This window comes from Rhodamnia argentea, chromosome 2 (assembly GCF_020921035.1).
Source record: "Rhodamnia argentea isolate NSW1041297 chromosome 2, ASM2092103v1, whole genome shotgun sequence".
Lineage (NCBI taxonomy): Eukaryota > Viridiplantae > Streptophyta > Magnoliopsida > Myrtales > Myrtaceae > Rhodamnia > Rhodamnia argentea.
The window spans coordinates 29757321-29781168 of NC_063151.1; the positions used below are offsets into that span (position 1 = coordinate 29757321).

The 23848-nt window shown below is 43.0% G+C and overlaps 5 protein-coding genes and 1 non-coding gene across 6 annotated transcripts; 3 read left to right on the forward strand and 3 right to left on the reverse strand.

The window, feature by feature from the left end:
* Positions 1–129: 129 nt before the first annotated feature.
* LOC115744571 (MLO-like protein 9) lies at positions 130–5385 on the forward strand. Its single transcript, XM_030679853.2, has 15 exons — positions 130–854; positions 1122–1179; positions 1324–1607; positions 2277–2393; positions 2483–2540; positions 2706–2794; positions 2917–2991; positions 3062–3150; positions 3261–3310; positions 3414–3454; positions 3563–3736; positions 3982–4017; positions 4098–4165; positions 4302–4362; positions 4622–5385. The coding sequence occupies exons 1-15, from the start codon at positions 723–725 to the stop codon at positions 4955–4957; spliced, it is 1668 nt and encodes a 555-aa protein (XP_030535713.1). The 5' UTR covers positions 130–722; the 3' UTR covers positions 4958–5385.
* A 562-nt stretch (positions 5386–5947) lies between these two features.
* TRNAW-CCA lies at positions 5948–6019 on the reverse strand. Its single transcript has one exon. It is a non-coding gene; the product is annotated as a tRNA-Trp (tRNA).
* Positions 6020–6072: 53 nt separating this feature from the next.
* Positions 6073–8482, forward strand: LOC115744651 (protein MULTIPLE CHLOROPLAST DIVISION SITE 1). Its single transcript, XM_030679973.2, has 5 exons — positions 6073–6244; positions 6350–6595; positions 6948–7114; positions 7259–7646; positions 8137–8482. Exons 1-5 carry the CDS (start codon positions 6152–6154, stop codon positions 8332–8334), a joined length of 1092 nt encoding a protein of 363 aa, XP_030535833.1. The 5' UTR covers positions 6073–6151; the 3' UTR covers positions 8335–8482.
* A 216-nt stretch (positions 8483–8698) lies between these two features.
* LOC115744311 (monosaccharide-sensing protein 2-like) lies at positions 8699–13441 on the reverse strand. The gene is made up of 6 exons (XM_048274632.1): positions 13243–13441; positions 12720–13165; positions 11974–12534; positions 10246–11204; positions 9635–9822; positions 8699–9411 (listed from the first exon to the last, which is right to left on the reverse strand). The coding sequence occupies exons 2-6, from the start codon at positions 12796–12798 to the stop codon at positions 8967–8969; spliced, it is 2232 nt and encodes a 743-aa protein (XP_048130589.1). The 5' UTR covers positions 12799–13165; positions 13243–13441; the 3' UTR covers positions 8699–8966.
* Positions 13442–16197: 2756 nt separating this feature from the next.
* On the reverse strand, positions 16198–19523 carry LOC115736072 (protein PLASTID MOVEMENT IMPAIRED 1). Its single transcript, XM_030667587.2, has one exon. It carries the CDS (start codon positions 18969–18971, stop codon positions 16410–16412), a length of 2562 nt encoding a protein of 853 aa, XP_030523447.1. The 5' UTR covers positions 18972–19523; the 3' UTR covers positions 16198–16409.
* A 508-nt stretch (positions 19524–20031) lies between these two features.
* Positions 20032–20681, forward strand: LOC115735964. The gene has a single exon (XM_030667448.2). It carries the CDS (start codon positions 20059–20061, stop codon positions 20335–20337), a length of 279 nt encoding a protein of 92 aa, XP_030523308.2. The 5' UTR covers positions 20032–20058; the 3' UTR covers positions 20338–20681.
* The last annotated feature ends 3167 nt before the right edge of the window (positions 20682–23848 follow it).

Sequence of the window (23848 nt, forward strand, 5' to 3'; positions counted from 1 at the left end):
GCCGGTCCTTGTTGCTGGATTTGATGTTTATCATGCCTTGGTGCATTCGCTCATCTTATATTTCGTATTTGTTCCTCCATTATTGCTTTTTTGGTTGTTGGAGTTGACGATCTTAATCCCAGATACTGTTCTTTGAGCCCCTAACAGTAGTAATTAGTGAGGCAATGTCTCTCACCCCAAGTGATGATTTCTCTTCTTCTCTTCCATGGAAGTTCTTTGAACCCATTTTCCATTTTTGCAACAAAGACGACTCTTTTTAACGATTGAAAGGAAAGACACTTTGTGGGTCTCTCTGTGTGTGTGTATGGCTATTCTATAATTGGACATGATGTAACTAAATCCCTATTAACACTCTGCGTTTGTGGGTTTTGAGCAAGGGGCAAACTCGAAATTAGTCTGTGAGAATCGGGTCATTCTTGACGAACAACCGCCGAATGAGTCTCTCCGTACATCCCCCTGCTTGAATACCGTTATGAGGGAGAGAGAGAAAGACCTCCATTAGGCCAATGTCCCTGGGGGAGGAAAGTAAGGACCAAAAGAGGGGGGGAAAGAAGTTGGTTTTTGTGATCTCGACATATTCTGGATTCCATTTGACTTCTTCTAATTCGCATGCTGCTGCCGAAACTTTGAATGAATGTGACGGTCACTTCCTGTTCTCCTTGAAGAGATCGATCAGCATTAGAGTTTGGATGATACAAGTTTAGTCTGGGCCAATTTAGAAAATGGCTGGAGGCGGCGCAACCGCTGGTTCGAGGGAGCTCGATCAGACGCCAACGTGGGCTGTCTCGGCTGTTTGCGCTGGCATCGTCTTGATTTCCATCTTGTTGGAGAAGGTTCTTCATTCTGTGGGAACGGTAATGGATGGAACTCATTCTTGTTTGAAGTGTTTGGCATGGTCACGTGATGTGCATCTTTCCGTTCTCTTGCATTCTTGCGGTTCGGATTGGATCGCGGGCATAGCAAGATCTTCGTGAATTGGGAAGAAAGGAGATGTCATAGATTTGGGCATCTAAATATACTTCTCCTGATCTTTCCTTTCTTCTTTTACCGAGCTTTGTTCGTCTTCGTATCGCTGTTTTCCTTATTGTTCATATTAGTAACTTATGTCCTGCACCCAATAGATATTTCGTAGAAAGCGCAAGGCGGCCATGTTAGAAGCTCTCGAGAAGCTGAAGGGAGGTGAGGCAACTGCTTCTACTTGCTTCTTGACATTATGCTTTTAGGCTTTCCCATTGTACACCCGTATTATATGTTAATTGGGTTTTCTTTTCCAATTTGCAAAATTTGCTTGTGCAGCCACTTAATCTGGTTTTAATGCTGCAGAACTCATGGTTTTGGGATTTATTTCGCTGCTATTGACATTCGGGCAAAACTACATAACTAGAGTCTGCATTCCAGAACGTGCGGCAGATACGATGTTACCGTGCCCCCTTGCTCGCACTAGTCATTATGGAGGTAACGAGGCTGGCGAGAAGGGGGGAGAAGGAGGAGATGTAGCAGAAGCAGGAGGAGGAGGAGGAGGCAGCGACAGCAAACATCACCGTCGGCTCCTCTGGTATGCGCATAGGATGTTGGCGGCTGACAGTGGAGGCGCAGGTTGTAAAGCAGTAAGTATGATTTGGTAATAGTGCTTCGAGGGTTTGTGTTGGACTATTTTCAGTGTATAACTTTCTTGCCTAAATTGGATAAAGTATGAGTGTGCCCAAATATGATTGGGCAAAAGTATGGAGGCAGGGCAATCACACGTTATAATTTGGTTCATTGAAAGGTTGATCATTTGAAACAAGAAGAAACATGATTTTAAGGAAAGTGTATTACAAATTATGATGCTTACATCATGCTCCTTTGTTTTGGACTTTGTCATTCATCTCATTTAATGACCTATCGTCTATATAAAATTTTGGGACAATATTTGAGCACCGTTTCTTAAAATTTGGATGGTATCTTGGCACATGTTCAAGTTCTTTTCTTTTTTCATCATGCCCTTAATCTAGTTAGTAAATTGAGTATCCGAGTCACTGCACTGGTTTTACCCCTGAGCAATTGTCTCTCTGGTCTGTCACAGGTATGACAGCATTAGCTCTCCATTTCCATGAAAAACACTAGCTCTTTTCTGCAAGAGCATTTTCTGGAAATGGTTGTTTCTAAATTGTGATCAGTCTTTCAATTCTGTCTTAGTTTCTTGTGCAGATTGCAAGATCTTAAAATACCAATTGCTTACCATATGCACGAAACTTTTCTCCTAGATCTTTACTAATATAGTTGTCTTATTGTAGGGGTACGTGTCAATGGTCTCCGTTAATGCGTTGCATCAGTTACACATTTTCATTTTCTTTCTAGCAGTGTTCCATGTTCTATATAGCGCGGTGACCATGGCACTTGGAAGATTGAAGGTGATAAAAGAATCTGAAAATTCACAATGTAGTCCACTTTCTAAACTTTAAACAATCCTAAGGAGCGAATGCGAATTTTCTTGATGCAGATTCGCGGATGGAAGGAGTGGGAGCGGGAGACAATGAACGATTTTGAGTTCTTGAATGGTATGAAAGTGGACTTTGGTTATTCCGAATGTGGAATCTGTATTCTCCCCTGATTGAAAGCATAAAGCTCGTGGACACTTGCATAGCTGCTGGTTTTTCCCCATAGAATCATCAAAGAGTTCCATATTTGGGCTGAATAATGGAGGTCTTTTCATGCTTTTCCAGATCCTTCAAGGTTTAGGCTCACCCATGAGACGTCGTTTGTCAGAGAACACAGTCACTTAGGAAACAAGACACGATTTCTCTTCTATATCGTACGTGATTTTTGCAGCATTTTCTCATCCCATTGTTAGCTTTTCGCTTCAGAAAAGTTGGAAATGGATGTATTGATCTTGAAGATAGTTCTGGAGAGTTAATGAAAGATCATCTCGTACAGGTATGCTTTTGGCGGCAATTTTTCCGGGCAGTTCGCAGGGCCGACTACTTGACCATGAGACATGGATTTGTTACTGTGAGTTCCCCCGAAAACCACTTCGGTCCATATTTTTCATCCTCGCGAATTATTTATTATCTTCTAACAGGTTCATTTAGCACCAGGGAGCAAATTCGATTTTCAAAAGTACATAAAAAGGTCACTAGAAGATGACTTCAAAGTAGTGGTGGGAATCAGGTAATGCATCGGAACGCCTACATCTTTGTACAAGGTCTCTTGCTCCGTATGCTTCGGCAAGTCTTCAAGTATTCTCACTGTCTGATGTAGTGCTACCGTTGTTTTGACAGTCCGCTTCTGTGGGCTTCTGTAGTGATCTTCCTACTTCTAAATGTCCACGGTAAAGTTCCTCTCAATCAAATTAAAAATAGCATTACTATAAATTTAAGCTTCTGTTTAGTCTAAGTTTAGGAGTTCCTTCATAACCATTTCACTCTTTCCAGGTTGGCAAGCTATGTTTTGGCTGTCTATTCTACCTGTAGTGGTAAGAAATTTTTTGACAGCAAATGTTTGTTATGTTTGACTATTGGAAGAAGCCTTGCTTTCTTTTGTTTTGCTATGTTTGAGATATCATTTTTGTACTTTCTTGAAGGTGATCTTAGCCGTCGGGACGAAATTGCAATCTATCATAACACAGATGGCTCTAGAGATCCAAGAGAGACATGCTGTAGTTCAAGGGATACCCCTTGTACAAGTCTCTGACCGGCATTTTTGGTTTGGTTGGCCTCAGTTAGTGCTATATCTAATCCATTTCGTCCTATTTCAGGTAATAAATTTTCCTTATATGGAAGTTGGGATTATTGGACAGTAGTGATTGAGTTCAACAAATGTTTAGATGCGACCTGCTCACTTGCACATCTACAATGACACTGCAATGGGCATGGGGTGGGTTTGGTTCAGCTTTTCCAAAGCCCATAATGTTATTGTATTGTTCTTGTTCTCATTAGCCATTCATTTCTTTAATACTATCCTTTGGGGAGATTTCCTCACTAGTTTGTACATTCTGTGCAGAACGCATTCGAGATTACCTACTTCTTTTGGATTTGGGTAACTAATGAAGTCTGATTTCTAACCATTGAGTTCATTTATTTTGGAGTTGGTTTTTCTAAATCTTCGTCTTGATGCAGTATGAATTCGGTCTGAAATCCTGTTTTCACGACAATTTTACTCTTGTCTTGATAAGGGTCGCACTGGGGTAAGCAAGTATAATTTTGTATATGATTTCCATCTCAGTAAGTAAGAACCAAGCTGTTCCAAAAGTATTCGTTCAAGCTTACTAGGTAATTTGCATGCAAATGATTGAACAATGAACGATAGCTTTAATCTCACAGGGTTGGAGTCCAAATTCTCTGCAGTTACAGCACACTCCCCCTATATGCTCTTGTCACTCAGGTACGCGACCACTGCCGCATCCCTTCATATCAACTGGTGCTAGCTGAATGTGTTCCTTCCCATTTTTTTTAGGCAGATTTTACAGTAGACACAAAACAAAAAGCAAACTCAGGAGAGTTTTAAGAGTCAGGAAATAGTCTCACGTTGTCTAAAATGCAAATGGTTGCGTGCTTGCCATAATCTCTGCCATATATTGCATTAAGAAGACAAGAAAATTGCTAATCATGTATGCATTTTCCCCGTCATTTGGGAATATCAGATGGGATCGACCATGAAGAGATCAATCTTTGACGATCAAACTTCAAAAGCTCTGAAACAGTGGCACAAGAATGCCTTAAAGAAGAAGGCTGATGGGAAAGCGGAACTTCCCACTAGGACTCTGGGTGGAAGCCCTGGAGACTCGCCCGAGCATTCACCAACACATGCACAACAACCTCATCCTAGAAACATCCGTCCGTCAGATAATGACACGCCGTCTCTGGACAACAATGCAGCAAGCATCACAGCTAGTGTGGATGTTCCTAGGGAACGCAATCCCCAGAATAATGACAAAGGCTTTCCGTTCGGTCAGCATGATCTACTATCTGGTCCTTAGACATATAATTTGCTTCGACAGTCTGCAATTTTCTTCCACAAACTGCGAGCATGCTGAGAATCATCTTGGATGTCCTCCAAAGTCGAGAGTGGATCTTTGTTATGGTTGTGGGGGTGTCCTTGTTTCTTGATTAGGTACTGTTTATCCCACAAACTGATAAAAGGGGAAGTCGACGCATCATCTGTTGAGCCACATGCCTTGTTTCTGCATCGGCTTAAAGTACTTTCCGAAGCACGAAAGGACCCAGGAACCGAATCTTGTAGGTAGTATTCTCAAAATTTTGTGTACAATTGTCGAATGGTCTGTACGGTACCGACTACCAAGTCCTGCTCCCCAGTCAGCACCTGATTGTGCAAATGTGTTGGAAAGTTGGTTCTCTTGCTTATTTATGACTTGATCAGAGAATGTGAAGCCTGTAAATTACATTACTTGATGGTTTGAGTATATATTCACGCGACTCCAACTTTATGTGTCATTCCTCTGTAGTCTGTACCTCACTCGTTGTGCGTGTCGTTAATTGTCCGCATCGCATGCTTATCTTGCATCGAGTCCAGTTATGCTCGTTATTTTGTTAGTAGCAGCATGATCACTCGTGATAAATCATCTTTTGTCCTCATAGTCTAAAATGAAGACGCATCCAATTTTTTAAGAATCGAGAAACTTGATAGATGATATTACGGCAAATTATAATCTGAAGGGATAAAGAGACAAATGATTCATAAACTTTAACTTAGCATGTAATGTTAAGAGATTACGTCGAATAAATTAGAAATTTGAAAACCTCATTACATATTAAGTTATAATTCATATATCATAATGAATAAATTATAAGTCAGAGACAGCATTATATGTTGAACCAAAGTTTAGAAATTATTTGTCTCATATTTCCTTAAAAAAATAGAAAGTTTAGAGAAAATTATAAACTCAGAAACACCATCACACATTTCAACCAAAATACAGCCCCTTATTCAAATGAAAAATGGTGGGAATTGAACCCGACGTGAATCGAACACGCAACCTTCTGATCTGGAGTCAGACGCGCTACCATTGCGCCACGGATCCACGGATGGAACATGGTCTGCCTGAATGTTATCTCAATCTGTCCAAAATCTGGTGACCGAAGTGACCTATCTCGCTGCTTTTGCAATGGAAAATCAAGAACCCTAAAAGCTCTCCCTCCCCGTAGCAGCAATCATGACGCCTTCCCAGACCCATCTTCACTCTCGTCATGCCCTATCCGACATGTCCATGGTTTGGTGCCTTCACATTCCTTCAGTCTCTCTTCAGGTGGCGTACGCGTCGCGGTTGCATGATTCTTGGCATCTTTTTGGTTCTGAATTTCTCTCTTCCCTGAAAAGTTTTTTTGACTGCGTGTGGGTTTGTGTTGTACAGCCTTGCGCCTGCGTTTTGAAGCGCCGGGTTTTCTCGAATTTGAGAATGGAGTTCGGGTTGAGTCGGGAGAATGTGAGGTGGAATGTGGTTAGATCCAACAAAAGGGTCGTGCTGAGAGCGATTGCGAATCCAATGAGCTCTAGCGAGCCCAAGCCTGACCAAGAAGAGGTCGTTGAATCAGAGAAAGGAGACCCACTTGCTAAATTCCATGGCATTGTCACGTCTTTGCCACCGGTTGTTTATGTGGTAATCTCTCTCTCTCTCTCTCTCTCTCTGGGGTTGCTTCAGTGCTTAAGGAAGAAGCGCGAGTGAACGCACGGAAAAAAATGAAATCGTTTGCTGTCTGCACTTGTTAGAACTCCAACGATGCTGTTTGTTGTTGTAAAAGCTTTCTCGTTATGTGGTAAATGAATAATCTGAAATGTTGAGTTTGTCTCTTCTGGTTGTTGGAACTTGCATTGGTTTATCTGTGATTGGAACTGTCTTAAAAAGACATGTTTTGGGTAGGTTTGGCTTAACTTAGTTTGCTTGCTTGTTCTGTTAAGAGAGTTGAGGCGTTCAATCTAATTGCTTTGTGGGTGCTGTTTTTGCCCATCAGATGAAAAGAAAGTCTCTTGCTGGATTTGCTTTTGGGTTATGCATTGTGACTGCATTTGTGTTCATTGCCGTGAGAGTCTTCGCAGCGAGGAAGGCAAACTATAATCGTTCAGGCTCTGTAGCTGATCTTGTGAGACGTGGGCAGTTGAGATCTGATAGAAGAGGCATGTATGATTACTAATCCTCTGATTCCTTTTCCTGGCACATCTCTTTTGTGCATTCATCTCTGGATTGTGTATGTCTCTGTACCATTTAGTTTGCTTTTCGCTTCATCATCATATGTTTTAACATCCCCTGTGGTTTTCATTACAGCACCAGGCCCCTCAAATATGACGATCCATTCAACAACCCACTAGTCAAAGTTGGTAAGAGAAACTCGACCCTCGAGATGTGTGGAAAGGTTTATCGGTTGGCTCCAGTTACTCTTACTAAGGAGCAACAAGCAATCCATAAGAAGAGAAGGTCACGGGCTTATCAGTGGAAGAGGCCCACCACGTTTCTGAAAGAAGGTGATATGATACCTCCTGATGTCGATCCTGACACGGTAAGGTGGATTCCTGCAAATCATCCTTTTGCAACCACTGCCAGCGACATAGATGAGGACTTGGCACAAACTAATGTGTATCAGAAGCATGGCGTCCCCTTCCGCATACAAGCTGAACATGAGGAACTGCAAAGAAAACTGGAAGCTCTACAGATGGTGAGCACCATTTCTCCATGTCATTCAGTTAACCGTTCTGTTGTTGATCATAGACTTTCTTATTTGCATGTTGCAAATGATCATCTTCAGTTCGTGTTCCCGGTTTTGTGTTCTGCTTGCTTTAAACACAGTATGTATTTATAAGTGTGATCATGCCATTCTATTGTGCTCACTGCTTGGGTCCATGCTAAAAATGACTCAACTCTAATCAGTCTCATGGGAAAATTAGATTTTTCATAAAATGAGTTATGTGTCAGATCTCAACGTTTCTTAGTCTTTTTTTCTTTTTTATGTATTTGTATTTCTTTGGTAGATTTTTTGGATTCTTGTTTTGTTGAATCTTCTTGTTGTGCTGTGTCCAATCTACATACATGAAGATCAAGACAAATCTACATATATGAATTCACTCAGTCACAAGGGGAATGCGCTGCCTCTGCGGTTTTTATACATCATCTTGTTTGATGTATCCATTTACTTGTGATTGTTACAGGAACAGAAACTGGATAAACTGGTAATTGATCGGAAGAACACCCAGGATTTTGAAAGACCCTTAAAATTTCCAGCGTCTCCACTAGACGGTGAGCAGAATGCCTCACATGATCAATCATCAAATTCTTCCGAATCAGCGCACTCATCTTCAAGTCCTTCTATCAGCCAACCATCCGCTGAGGAAATTCAAAAGCAGTAGGCTTCTCTCTAGAGCGTGCTTTCATTTTTTTGCTGAAAGGAGCTGAGATTTGGGAAAAGAACAGAAACGTAAGCTGGTTGTAAATTCAATGATTTTGTATCAACGTAAATATCCTTACATCGATGTGCGTTATTGCATCTATTTGGAATGCCCTGATCTCTCTCTCTCTCTCTCTCTCTCTCTCTCTCTCTCTCTCTGTGCTGCCTCACTTGTTCTTTCTCGTAAAATAAAATGCGCATGGAAATGCTTCAAGCTAGATTGGTATCTGAGCTTTCTGATCATCTTTGCTCTTGTCAAATCATGAATTGTTTGGTTACGTACACCGTGATAACATCACTCTTGGCATGATCATACGACAGTTTGCAGGAAAAAGACACCTTTTGGCTGGAACTCAGGGCACATACTAGCATTGTAGGTATTGCCCCCTGCAAGTAAAGGACGTGCCAAAAAAATCTTTGCTTTATGCATCGTAATACAAAACAAGAAGTTCATAGCAAATATGATAGTAGCCTTGAAGCCATCACATACTTTACTCTCAAAGTAGTTATGACCCCCTAAATCCTCTGAGGAGGGCTCTCTCCTCCAGAACCTAAAAGAGGAGTAAATACAGATGAGAGGCTGATTGCTTTGAATCACTCATTTTTCGCAGCAGCTTTTTGCTTTGCTCCGACGGCAAAGAACTCGGTGATGACTTCAAGAGGCATGCCTTTGGTTTCAGGAACTTTCAAAAAGACAAAGACCCAAGATATGACACACACAACGGCATAAATGCCGAAGATGCCGGCTAAACCGATTGAATCAAGCAACACAGGCAGCGTGTCAGTCACAATGATGTCTCCCATCCAGAAGACTAACGCACATATTGCGATGCAGAGACCGCGCACCCTTGTGGGGAATATCTCGGAGCACAGGATATTTGGAATAGGACCATAAGCCATCATGAAGCAGCAGAAGTAGACCACCACACAAATGGTTGCCATCAAGGAAGTGACCACCGAGCTAGAATCCACCAGTTCGACGATTACTAATACTACAAGTGTCACCACAAGCACCGGAATCGTAGTCAAAAGGAGCGTCCTGCATCAAGGCAAATTGATTGATTGGAACACCTCCGAAAATAAAGGGAGAAAAGTTGGAACATCTCAGTATTTCATAAAATTATAGAAGAATGTACATATGCCATCAAGTCCAGTGCCCTGTTCCTCCAAAATCGGTGTGTGTGTGTGTGTGTGTGTGTGTGTGTGTGTGTGTGTGTGTGTGTGTGTGTGTGTGAGAGAGAGAGAGAGAGAGAGATGTTTACCTTCTTCCAGAGGTATCCATAAGCCTCATGCCCACAGCTATACATGGTAGCATTAAGAAAGTCGTAAATGCACTAATAAGAAACGACGCGGAGTCTGAGCTTAGCCCTAGGTCTGCAAGAAGATCTTCAACACCAGCCTCTTCAAGAATTTGAGGAGTGTAGTAGAGAACTCCATTTATTCCAGAAAACTGTATATAAGCGTGTCAGCAATGCTTCAATATCAAAATTCATGATCCCATTTATACATGCTAATTAAAACAAGAAAAGCTTTGACTTGTCGCAATTTGCCATTGAGCAAGGACCAAATACGAAGATCCAGACAAATCACAGGGTCATTTACTTGATCCCAGAACTGGATCAAACAATGGAAGATGGATGCCTACAGACTACTGCAAACATAGAGAATGCATATTACCATCGGGTTAATGACTCCATGTCCCCGGAATAAGAAGGCTTAATCATAGTGCAGATTACATTGATCAATGGTGTTAAGAAAATTCTCATGAAAAACCTTTGTTTAGGTCTATTGTTACCTAAATGTTGCCACGGTGAGAACTTAGAAAAAAAAAAAATAGCAGCAAGCAATGGACCTAAATGAAACCACATGATACCTGTTGAAGTAACTGGATTCCCATCCCAACAAATAATGCATGCTTCACTCCTGGTTCAAGAAGAGCAGCCCAAATTGGACCCTTCGAGGCAGTTTCAGAAGGATGAACCATGGCAGGTCCTAGTGGATGCTGATCCATAAGTTCCTTCGAATACAAAGCAGGCTGGCTAACTAAAGCAGCAGCTGGGACAAATTCATCTTCAGCAGGGTAATCAATCCCAGGAAGCGAAACAAGGGAACCACGTCGGGACCCCGGAGCTCCCTCCTCTCGCAAATAGATTCTCTTAAATCCTCCCTCTTTTTTCCCATCCTCGCCTTCTCTCTCAGTCCATTTCCACGCCAGCTGCCAGCCGCCACCAATCCCTGTGCTTCCGGCCTGCTCCCCTGTTCCTTGCATCAGACTACTGTGGCGCCTTGTACTCAAAATACTCCCTTGTGAAGCACGAGGGCCCACTTCCTTCTCAATGCTTGTTGTTTGGCGGGAGATCAGTGGACTATGCAAATTCTCATCGGAGTCCCCTCCACCAGCATCTGAAGCATAATCCTCGCCTTCTTCCCTTTGCACACTCTCTTCGTCCCACTCCTCGTCTTTAACATGAGGGTCTGCTGTTGTACTAAACATGCTGCCGAAATTAGGGAAAAGCATGCTTTTCATGCTTCCTGTCTGGGGAAGCTTTTCGTGGACACTGCCAAAAAGAGTAACTAGAGGGTCCATAAGAGGCATGCTTTGGTTCGTCATGGTTCCCTGACGGGAAATAAGGGCAAGAGAACTCTGTCCAGCCCCAGGTTTAGCGACCCAGGAGAGACCTTCTTCAGGTCCATATAATTTGATCCTGCCTTTTTCAGCGGATGGCTCATGATCATCAACTCCATCAGCCTCATCAGCTGGACCTATCATGTATTCTTCTATTGATGTTTCACCACCAATTCCAAGACCTTCAACTAATAGAGCCATCTCTCCTGTAAAATATTTCAGCAAGATCTATGAATAAAAGAGGTTATGATATTCATCTCATGAAAGAACGACAGGTACAATGGAAATACTAATCTCCAAACAATTCAGCCTAGGAAAGGAGGGCATGCCAGACCCAGTACAAAATGTCAGAACGTCTATATTGGCCAAGCTGATTAATTGATGCTTTTTTATCTACCCTAGAATTGACTTCATCGGCAGGAAAAGCCTATTTCCACTAAATGCATTTTATGTTGCAGAACATCTGCCTGCATCAAGGCTAGATGTGTATGTCAGATTATAACAATTATGAATCCCCAGCGCATAAGTCATGGCCTGTCGTGGAGCCAAGTGAATCACTTGTAGATGATCCATCTTCAAGCCTCCCGCTGCATTGGAATTCCACATTCGCAATGATGACGTTACTCAATCCCGTTAATTGACTACATGTCCTTAAAAACAGAACAATCCATGCCAGTGATGAGCAGGAGCTGGGCAACTAGGCAGGTCCGCTAAATGAAAGCTGCTACAAGCCTCACTTGTACCATTATTGGACATGCTTCTTCTCTAGTTTAATCAGCCAAAAAGGAGCGTGTATTAAGTGCAAAAATGAGTTCAGCCAGCATACAAGCTGATGCCGCTCATTGATGTCTTGAGAATCGTACAAAACCAATCAAATCAATGAGACTCTGGTATTATCTATAAACACTAATCTAATTAATCTAGCACAATGATCTTCATTAAGCTTAGAAAGCAAGCAAGAACAGGGAGACGAACCTGAAACATCTTCCCTCCCACGTAGCCTCTGGAGAACTTGTTTTGCCTCGATCATCTTCCCTTTACTTACGAGCCACCGTGGGGACTCGGGCAAGAAAAAAACCGTGAACAAAAAATAAATAACTGATGGAATCGAAAGAACCCCGAGCATTATTCTCCAGCTAGGTGAAGCTGAAAAAGACATCCCAAATATCATACAGTATGACAAAAACATGCCACCCGAACCTGTGAACTGTGGAAGAGTATTGAGCAATCCCCTAATATCAGCTGGGGCAGTCTCAGATATATACAACGGGATGAGAGTAACAGCAAGACCGATTCCAAATCCATCTAACAATCTTCCTAAGCATAAAACGTAGACATTGGGGGACCATACCATCACCAAGCCACTAATGAAATACAGAAGTGATGACATGATAAGCATTGGGCGGCGACCAAGCCAATCTGATATAGGTCCTGAGCATGTAGTTATGACCGTGGCTCCAATCAGCGACGTAGCCACAACAAGGCCCTCTACAGTTGATCCCAAGTCAAGGTCGTCTTTTATGTAGACTATAGCTCCTGCAGGATAACAATAAGAAGAACAAAAAGGAAAGGAGAATTTTGTCAGTTCAAATGCCAACAGACATCTACAGCACACCATAAATTTACATTATTGTGAGACCTGCTGACAGAACTTCGAAGGTTCTCTTAAAATTCTGAGTAAAATGATTCAACATTCACCCTGCAAAGTAAGTTATGACTACCTGCGATGGTGGCATTGTCCCATCCTTGAAGGAAATTACCAATCGTTGCGGCAAGGGCCACGAAGACAGCACCTTTCATTTTATCACCAACAAAATCAAGAACTCGAATTCGGCTCGGCAGAAGCACGAATCAGCGTTGCCCGATGCTCACGAATCAATCAATCACAAATACCCTTTCACAGACGTACCCCAGCAGACATGTAATAGATGAAAACGGCGAGACTGAGATTAAAGAGATGATTAAGGTAGTTCTTGTCTCCTTCGTACGAACTCAAAGAGCAAGCTTGGTCAGCAACCCATTCATCCCACAAACTCCTGCAACTAAACCCACTTCACAAAATTCGCCATGGAATCGCTCACACCCGTTTCAGCTCACATCTCTCGCTCAGGCCTCATCAGCTTGCCCATAAAACTCAAAAAAGCCTCGGTCCTTCAAGAGCAGAGTGCTGCAGAGGGAGGAACGCCAGAGAACTCAAGAACAGAAAAGGGAGACAAGAATCGTGTAGAAAAACGATGACATTACACTCATCGACAGTCGGAGCAGCCGCAATGCAGAGCTAAACACTCTGGGACTTCGAATACGGTGAAGAAGAATGTCCTTTTATGGACGTCAGGGAAAAGCAACGGCAGCCCAGAGTCACCACACTGATCTCGATGCCTCCAAATGGTCCAAGCAATCGAGAACGATCGAAGCGTTTTATCTGTCAATTCATATTTTTTCCCAATATTGCAGTTCGAGTAAGAGTAATTTTCGATAGTCAAGAGAGAAGAAAAAGGACAAAAAAAAAACCAATCTTGCGTACGTGCTCTGCATTTACTCGACACACCCAGCAAAGCCCCGAGGGAAGAAGACAAAAAGATCTTTTTTTTTTGTCTCCCTCCAATTTCTGCAAACTTTTTATTTATTATCTTTTTAGCAACTGAGAAAGGGCCTTTTGCGTCTGTCCAATTGTCCCCACTTACGTGGCATGATCCTCCTTCGCTTACGTAAATTACCAGATTTACAAAATCTTACGTGGCATAATTCTCCTTTGCTTACGTAAATTACTAGATCTTAATGAACTTGTCTAGAGATTTGAGTTCGGACGAGAAATTCCTCTCCTGTTTCTTTCCCACGAAGTTTCCTATCGTTCCCTAAGATACGAGGAGCACCTAACCATTCGTACGATGACAGAAAAATGTCTGATCCCAAAAGGGTGTGGTATCTACATCTGTCAAAACACTTTTCATTTTCGGTCTTACTTTATTCAAATCTTACTACACACGCATTTTGAATTTTATTTTTTATGCGAAATACCCGAAACCTTTTAAAATGCGCAGGTAAACTAAATAATGCTTTCAATTTAAAAAAAAAGTAATTAAAACAAACTCACCAAGTAATTGATTACCGAAAAGTCGTAATTGATTATAGAAATAAAGGGTTGTGTTTTTTTTTCTTTTTTTACATTTCATGTCATAGGAAGCTGTGCTAATTACACTTTTGATTGGTGAATTACAAGTCATGGACATCGCTCACGTGCAAAAATTAAATGAAATGTAAATAAGAGCGATATCCATGTTTGTAACTCACTAATATCGGAGGAAGTTTCCTCCGGATAAAACCCTAGGTCCGGGTCAAATTGAACTCGTGCAAGTTCTTTTAACTATTTGACCAAAAAAATAAAGTAAAAAAAAGTTCTCGCAACTGGCAGGAGCCGTTGACCCACAGGTATGGAATTACCCGCCAACGCAGCAAAGAATGTTGGCCCTTTCCATGTGGAAACCCACGCAGTTGGGAACCCTTCGGTCCACCTGCGCTGCGTCTTTGTTTGTTCGACCGGTGGTTGGAGCCGTCGTGCTCCACATGCTCATCTTCTTTCATTGCAATTCGCGGGTGAAATCAATCCGCCCCTATTAAATTGGAAAAGACCCGCTTCCCCGTGCAATTATCGGACCGGATGAAACTATGGTAATCACGTTTAGGGTTTCCTCCGACGCTAATTGAAGCTTAATCTCCCCGTTCCCGCTGTAACCGCGGGAACCGACGCATCTAATTTCGCGCAAATTCGGATATACGGTTAATTGATTTGTGATTTCCGGGCCCATGATTGCGGGAACCCATGCTACAAGCGCGATTGATGGTGAGATTCTATGCCATAAGTGGGGAGTGCCAATTGTCTTTAAGCCCTAAAACGCAATTGCCAGGTTGATTGGATAATCATCCTCAGGTCGTCCTACCATAGACCTACACGATTGATAGTTATTAGTCATGGCCAAAAGGACATTTTCATCTGAGTCGCACCTCTTTCTTGCAGCCAGGGGAATCATATCTGGTGCGGTGGCCGCTAGCCAGCCACGACGCGCTCGTCTCTCGATCTGGCGCCGTCCACGTACAACGTCCCGCTCGATCTCGTGACATTCCAAAATTGCTTGATTCCCTCTTCTTTCCCATTTCATCCTCGTCAAGATCTCCTCGTGTTCATTGTGTACCCATGTCCAGATTGCACATCCAGCTTTGATACGGGAGCTAGCAATTCGTGTTCACGCGGCAAACTCGAGCTGCATCGGCACCCCGGGCATCGGATCGTATGCATCATTGGGTGGGCGTAAAGTGTTGTCTTTGGGAAGATTTTATGAATCCTGGTAAATGTCTACCGTGATGAACTCGTCGTGTCGATCCCTAAAATTTGCCACCAACGAGTTAACTACGGGCTTATGAAATAGTCACTGATCTCATGGATCGAGAAAATGGCATAAAGCACAAACTTGCTCGTTCTGTCCCGTCTGTACATACGTATCGTTTGCATCAACAACGGTTTCGATTCGGTTTCTGGACCTGAACAGTGCTCTAGCTTGCGTATAAGAGAAGGATTAATACCAGGAGTCGGGGTCTGAATTTATTAGCTAGGACAGGAACATGATGATTAATGGGTCGTGCGCTTGTGCTGATTTTGGTTGAATAGAGAGGACAAGCTGTTTGAGAAAATGAGCCCAAGAGACTCTGTTTTCTGGAGTTCGATGAGACGCCACATGGTGTGCTTATTCAATGGGAAACCCATGGTTCCTAGAGGAAAGGATGTTTATTTTCACTTGCCGGGTTTGGCAGTAGTGCTGTCGACAAGTTCAAGTTCTCTCTAGTGGACACTAGTTCTACCAGTGTTAGTTTTCTTTTTGTAGAAATTTCCCGTCCTCATGTCTGCCCCGATCGTGCATTTCGTTTTGGTTTGCACTTGCAGATGTCTTCCTTTCGGTAAAGGAAGGTAGTTCACAATTTTTCTGGAGGCGACGGTGCACAGCCGTGGAGATGGCGGCTAAATTAGATTTTGGGATCGTGTTGCTTTCCTTCCTCTGCCGTATATTCCAGTTATGGAACTGCTCTGTGATAAACGGTACTCACCGTGAATTGGAATTCTCTCTGCGCTATAGATAAAGGATATGTTCATCTTATGCAGTAGCACCAGTATCCTAAAGATCATCAACCAGAGAAGAGCTTCCATGATCTGGTCAAACTCTCTTAACGGGCAATCCTTATTTAATTTTCAGTCAAGGTACAAATTGTAAGGCAGCTTATTTGGCAGGACAAGTGAACCGACCTTACTAATGTCTTATGCACAACCCACTTTATCTTCATGAATACACATTTGCCTTCCTCGACATGGATCCTGTCCTACTTACTAGGGAAACAATTCTCTTTAAAAGTTAAAAAAATTCTCACTTGGCGAACTTCACGTCTGGATTCCGCATGGGTTTGAGCCACATATCGGCCATTACTCTCGAGGAGATGCTCCACAACATATCTTGGCCCTTGGATGATGAGTGCTTCACCTTTTTGCCGGGCTTTCCGAACCCATAGGCCACCAACCACTGCATGGCTGTTAGCCTCTGCTTCTCACTATCCCACATGTCCTTCTTTCCTCCAGTCTTCACCATCAACCCTCCAACATGTAAACTTGTCACTTTGTATCTCCTTTCTTGGGCATCCTTTTTCCCTTTGACTTCCGCTTCTATGGCGTGAATTAGCGCCACCACAGGCCCTCCAACTGCCTCAAACCGCCGCAAAGGATCGCGCAGCTGGACAATTACTGCTAGTGTTACCGATGTTGGAGGCGTGGATCCATTGGACTTCACCCAGTCCTCGAGAGGTACAGCAGATGCCAGGGGATGTTGATTTCCATAGAGCGGAGAGACATCGAACGGGGCTTCATCCTCAGCCATCTCGGCTTGAATCTTCAGAGCATCAATCATCATGGCTTCGATCTTTTGCATAGGGAAGGCCAGGATATCCTCCACGGTAAGTGGATTCTCATTCACATTCCAAAGCCCTGTCAAGATTCTCTCTTTCCTTCCTGTGCTCATAGCAGTAGCCATTGTCTTCACTGCAGCGATTGTTCGTGCGGCACTGGAGGTGGCGACTTCCTTATTCCGACCTTGGATGATTGCGGAAGCTATACCCTCGAAGGCTATCTGCTCAGCCGTCTTTCCAATGAGCTCGTCCATGGGCATTAAGGACATAAGTTGAGAGCTCAGTTCGTCGGTGCTCGTGGCCGCCATCCTCTGGAATAATTCAAAGCCGCTTGCTGAATTTTGCGACTCAAGAACCAATGGCTTCGACATCTGCATTGCTAACTTGGGCGTGTCTTTTCTTGCAACAGCTACATCAAAGGGATTCATGGCGGCTAGGTAACCTCCATTCCTTGTTTGTACTACACAGCCCAAGCCTTTTCCAAGATCCGGCAGGTACACTTTGGACTCTGACTCCGAAGCATCATCGGCTCCCTCAAGCTGCAACGAAGGAATTTCTGGTAAGCTCAGCTTATGTTCATTTTGCTCTTCGTCCTCAAGCATCTGAAGAAACTCCCTTGTGACCGTTTCTTCCTCCGCGTCCAATCTATGTGGTTCAGTCTCTGTTTCATCCCCTATTTTAAGCGCCTTCTCTTCTGCTATCATGGATTCGAGTGCTTTTATCTGCTGAGCAATTGAGTTGAGTTCGGTTAATCTGTAGATATGCAACTGGTCATGCACAACTTCCTTAACAACCTCGCTCGATGCTGATTTTTCTCCTCCGGTTTCTTCAGATTCTTCACCCCCTGTATCTTCCTTGCCCTGTATCTCAACTCCTTTGTCCACGACTTCAAAGTCTGGCATGTCAAGATCTTCCATCTTTGCTTCGGGTTCTTCGGATTTCTGCACCGAGGTTGAAGTCGAAGGAGCTGGGGCCGGCTCGTCGAGATTCAGATCATCCATTCCTTGAATTTCCGCAATCTTCCCTCCTTGGGAAGGAGTCCAAGCTTCGGAACGGCTCTGCATCCTCGGGCTCAGTATGCTGAAAGACGTCTTCGACTGCTTGCGGCCAAAAGCAGACGAGAAGGTCTTCGACTTCTCTACTTTCGATCCTTCGGCCTGACTGTAAATTCCAATTCCTCCATCCTTTTCCATTATCTGGAATCCTAATTTCAAAACGAGCTCACCTCCTTTGGCCTTGCCTGATAGATTGAAGCTCGTGTCCCACTGCCTCACCCGTGTGCCTTCGTAATTCTTCTCCACGGATTCCTGAATCAGTTGGCTTAGATCAACTGAGCTCCTGCCGAAATCGAGCTCTTCGGCATCGACCGCGAACATGTATATCCAAAACGGACGAGGCTCAAATTTTAACTGCTTTCCATTGCCAGGAGTACAGTACACATGACACTTCACAAACAAAGTCTCTTCGAAATCGGCAGCTCCCTGTGAGACCCTAGACGGCATTGTTTGGACCGCTCCCTCCTTGGTCTCTTTCTTCCTAACACAGACTGAGAGGCGCAGCCCGTTCATTGATGCCGGGAGGCCTTGTGCAGTGACCACTTCCACAGAAAATAAGCAGCTCAGTTTCTGCATACCAATGTGCGACAGAGCTCTAATTGGTTTCCAGCTCCAAATCCCTTTCTTCTCGACTGAGCCGGGCTTATCATCCAGCTTCTTCACCTCTCTCTCAGTCGAAACTCTGGCTTGATCCTTCTGCTGGCCGCCATCCTCATCAAGCTTGGGCCTCGAGCGCCAGGGCGACAGGGACATGCGCCTCGGCCGTTGCCGCACCCCCGGCTTATCCTCGACCTTCCCGGTGCGGACCACGTCATCGGGGGCAAGGATCGAGGGGACCGACGTCCTGGGGAGCACGAGGGAGGCGGTTCGGCGATTGGCCGAGGTGTGGGACTGGTAAAGGGATTGGCTGAGCGTTTCAAGCTCCTCCAGGAGTTGGGTATTGGAGTTTCTCCTCTCTGAGAGTTGGGCTGCCATTGGAGCATGTAAGGAAGGGCGGCGAGACGAGAAGGTGGTAGCCTGGTCAGGGGCTGCAAAAGAAGGGTCTGAAACTGGGGAACGTTATGGACGACGATGAGGTGAATTAGAGGTGGAAACAAGGAGTGGCAAAGATAAGACAAAGAGTTTATGTGGCTCAGAGGTCTTTGATGGCTGATCAGTGTGGCCACTCTGGGGCCCTGAGAACCAGGCGGAGTTGGGGATGTAGTAATGAACGAGTGAAGGATAAGCGAAGTGCGTGTTTCGTCCTGTCGGTGGATGAGCAGAAAGGGACGGCTGGAAGGAAAGAGAAAGGAGAAGAGGAAGAAGAGGAACGAGGTCCCAGAGATTTTAATTGCGGTTGCTTCTGGTACCGTCGCCACTTTCCGGTTCGTAGTCTTCCCAACGAAACCTACCAATACCAGTGCCGACTTCCGACCTTTTTCATTCCCACGACCTGGTTTTGTAAGTTACTGGGAGTGAAAGAGACTGAGGGAAGGTGTCGCTTGCATGCTCTCTTGTGCGGACTCTCCATCGTTCTGTTCCCATCGCATGTTGCCTGCGAGCCGGGTGTTTTTGCGGTTCCTGATGAATCAAAGATGTTTCTGGAAAAGTCATTTCACCTTTGTTTTTCACGGCATAAACATTCGTCGCTTTGCCCACGCGGATTAAGACGAATCGATTGAGATTTTAATTACTAAGTTGGACACCAAAGAACTGTAAAATCCAAAAGGGTTGTTCAAATTTGCGATGGTGAACATCGATTGTGCATTGGGTGTGATTTAGCTTATTCAAATGGATTTCCCATAACGTCGACGAAATAATGGCACATCCAACCCACGGTCAAGAATTGTTCAAAACCTTTTTTTGAATGGTGCAATCAACACTTAGAAATTGGTGACTCTAGAGACATATGAGGATGGCCTTCGATTAAAAAAAGGGAAGTTGAACGAGTCAGACGCTCGCCAAAATTAGATCTTCCCCTCGCAAAACTAACAAATCAGAACATATATATAAGTAGCTTGACACAAGATCACAAACATTTTTCTCAAACTAAAGAGGGCACCTCAAATCTAAGAGAAAGAAGATGATGACTTCCGGTGGCAGCGAGCAAATGACTCGATCTCCTCAAAAGGGAGGAGAAAATAAAGCATCATTAGAAGGCCTTCCATTGGAAAGCAGTCCCTACGTGAAATTCACGGACTTGGAGGACTACAAGAACAGAGCCTACGGCACCCAAGGCCACCTCGAGCCCAAGCCCGGCCATGGCGGCGGCAGCACCGACGCTCCCACGCGCTCCGGCAGCAGCCTCTCCGACACCAACGTGTTGGGGGTTGAAGCGGTTCACAAGCACGTTTTGTCTTGAAAATAGGTTAGAATTTAGCGTCGACCTCTTGCCATGAATAGTGATTCGTGCTAGGGTTGGATATTAAGGATAGGAGATAGTCACGACAATCCTATTATATAGGATGATTTGGCACTTCTGTGATACGTGTTCTTAGCTTCGATCGTCGACTGTGATCGAATTCATGAAATTCGTACTAGCAGCAAGAGTTTGCAATTTTCTAGCCGATCCGAAAGCCTATTTAGTCGATTCGAACGTGCCACTGTAATTTTCCATTATGAGTTGCAAGCAAGAAGGAAACTTCCTGTTTGATCGAACCATTTCTCTGATAAAGACGATGGGAATGAACTGAGGTAGACTGCATCTTTGGTAAGAGATTTTCCTTTTGGGCTGGGTTTTAGGTAACATTTGGGCTTTGAAATTTTTTTGTTTTGTTTCCTTTGGGCTTGTAGGAGGATGTAGCCCTCCCTCTTCTTTGGTAGCATTCACATTTATTGTATTACCCCAGAAGAAAAAAAATCTAACTTTTGACATTCCGCTAATTACACATAATCCATAAAGTATAATGGAACAAGCTCATTTGCCATATTATTTTCTCAAGTGTCATTACATCCGATGTCTCTAATTCATTCTCGGTCTGTTGATCGGATTTATTAGGATTCGATCGCGTTTCCTGAAAACTTCGTGCATCATATAAGATTACTGGGAATATGCTGGCAAATAGACAAATCCCTCGAACCGATTCGAGGGGGAACAACCCAGTAGTTTTCAGGAACGTTAGCACTAAACCGTTGCGCGTTCTGGGGTTGTTCCTCCATACGAGATTAGCCAATCGGCTGTAAAAGCCTCCGTGTTTCTTTCTCAACTGAAGCAAAAGCAAATTGCCAAGCCGAATGGTTTGTCCAATCGGGGACTCTGATTTTGATGTCTGTGAATTACCCTCGCTTTCCTCATTGAAATCGAAATCGAAAGCGGATCAGAAAGGTTGTGACAACTTTTTGCCCTTTTCGAATTTCATCTCGGAATTCGTAACGAAATGAACATAATACCTCAACGTTCAAATGGGAGAAAATCAATTAATCGCTACACTAGATGTTTGGTCACTCATATACTTTTGCGGCTTGAGAGGCTCGACATAGTAAGAAGAACCCCCCTAAAGTTGCGGGTTAATTTTCTGCCGATCGGGGCTCTCCCGTGATGGTAGTTTTAGTGTGGCTGATTAAGAGGGCTTTCAATAGTTGGAAAAGACTATGCTAGGGTTGTCGTGATCCGGGAATTCTTTACGAGTGTTATCTTGAAGTTGGGGAAAATTGTCCAAAAAGCTCTAAACTTATTTTACAACAGCCAAATTCAGTCATGAACCTTTCAATTGTGCTTTCGACCCACAAAAAAGAAAACCTTTCAATTGTGCCACTTTACTCATAAACCTTTTGAGGATTTAACAATTTAGTCTTAAATATTTTGAAATTTTGCCAATTTAGTCAGAAACCTATATTGATAGAAATGACTAGAGTGACACGTTATAAAACAAGATTTATGACTAAATTGACAAATCGTCAAAAGGTCTAAGAGTAAATTGGTATAATTGAAAAGTTTAGGACTAATTTGGCGGATCGTCGAAATGTTTAGGTCTTTATTAGCACAATTGGACAATGTTGCAAAGTATCTTTAGCATAATCATGAATATGGTTGGGGGAAAAATTACACAAAACGCCCCGAACATATTTTTTGTCAATTCGGTTCGATTTTAACCTTGCTAATTGAATCATAAAATTTTTAATGTTTTGTCAATTGAGTCCATTCGGCCGGTTCCGACCGGATATCGCTAATGTGGATGCCAATCGTCCCATGTGGCATGATCAACGTTCACGTGGATGATTTTTAATCACATTCTGTTTTTTTTTTCATTCTTTATCTATTTTTTCCTTCTTTTTTTTTTTTGCCTTTTTCTTTTTATTTTTCATCTTTTCCTTTTTCCTCCGTCGGGCCTCATCAACTCGGGCGAGGGCTGCCCTTGCCACCCTAGGCCCCGGCATCCCTTGTTTGAGGCCGGCGAGGTGGTCGGCCATTGATGAGGCTCGACGGTGGCCGACGGAGGGAAAAGGAAAAAATAAAATAAAGAAGGATAACAAATAAAAGTACATGAATAATAAAAAAATATTAAAATTATACTAAAATTGTCCGCGCTAGCGCCAGTAGTGCCACATAAGACGGTCGGTGTCCGCATCAGCGATTTCCATCCAAAATTGGTCAAATAGACTCAATTGGCAAAACGTGAAAATTTTTATAACTCAATTGGTAAAATTAACAAAAGTGCAATAGATTTATGACTTTTTGGATAATTTTCTCATGATTAGGGAGAAATATAGAACGGGAACTCGTGAAAGGACTAAAGTTTTAGGACCTCATTACTTGGGAAGAGAGAGTACAACCCTAAAGAAAACCAAAGCAATTGAGAAGAAATCAGGGAAACGTAATTCGCCTTCAAACCATAAAAGGAAAGTTCCTTTCAAAATAGGCAGCAATTGACCAAGAACATTCCTAAAGCTGAAGCATGTAATTTTCAAAGTACCTCTACTATTTTATGATTTGTGTCTTAAATCTTTGGATGGAGTAGAAAATGGGGATTATAGGTATCATGGCAAAAACTACCAAAAATCTCAAACTATCCTATTGTGATCTATTTACCATAATTTTTTTTATGTGACACAAAAAATTTCAAACTTGAATATACGTGACACATTTTTTTTTTTTGGCCATTATATGGGTGACACATGTACCCTTTATCAATGAGTACCGTTAAAAATCTGCCTATATGGACACCGAAAATCAAACAATGTTGACATAGCTCCCCATTGCTTAAGTAAAATGAAAATGACTTTGTCATGGCTGAAAAATCATTTAACGAATCTAGATGAAGGGTAAATGTGTCATATATGTACAAGTTTGAGGTATTTTATGCCCCAGAAAAAAAGTTTAGAGCATAGTTCGAGATTTTTAATGTCACAAAAAAAATCAAGTTAAAAATGTTACAATAATCATAGTTTGAAATCTTTGGTGGTGTTTTCCTTAGGTATCATGATTAAATCGCAAAGTACCCCATTTTTTCCCCTTTTTTCCCCTTTTTTCTCTCTTCACTTCTCTTCAATGTGTTCATTACAATTTTACAAATTCCTTCCCGTTTATACTTAGCTAACAAAGCACTGAAATATCATAAGTTCGTAAGCCTAGACCAGCATCATCAGTTCACCAAAAAGGACCATCTTTGCATGTAAATGTAATAAAAGAACATAAGGCTTTTTACCAAGCGATGTTGTGTACACTACGAGTCCCATCATCCCATGCTTAATCATAATTAAAATATTTACGTCGTCCCATTAAAAAAGAGAGGGGGGGGCGGGGGTGCGGGGGGAAATTCTCACAATCTCATCCACTGGCGTCACATCAAAAATACCTGCCCACTTGAAGAAATTCACCAGAACCCATCGCGTACTTTTAAAATTATCAAGAAAAACTGCACACTGCTACTAAC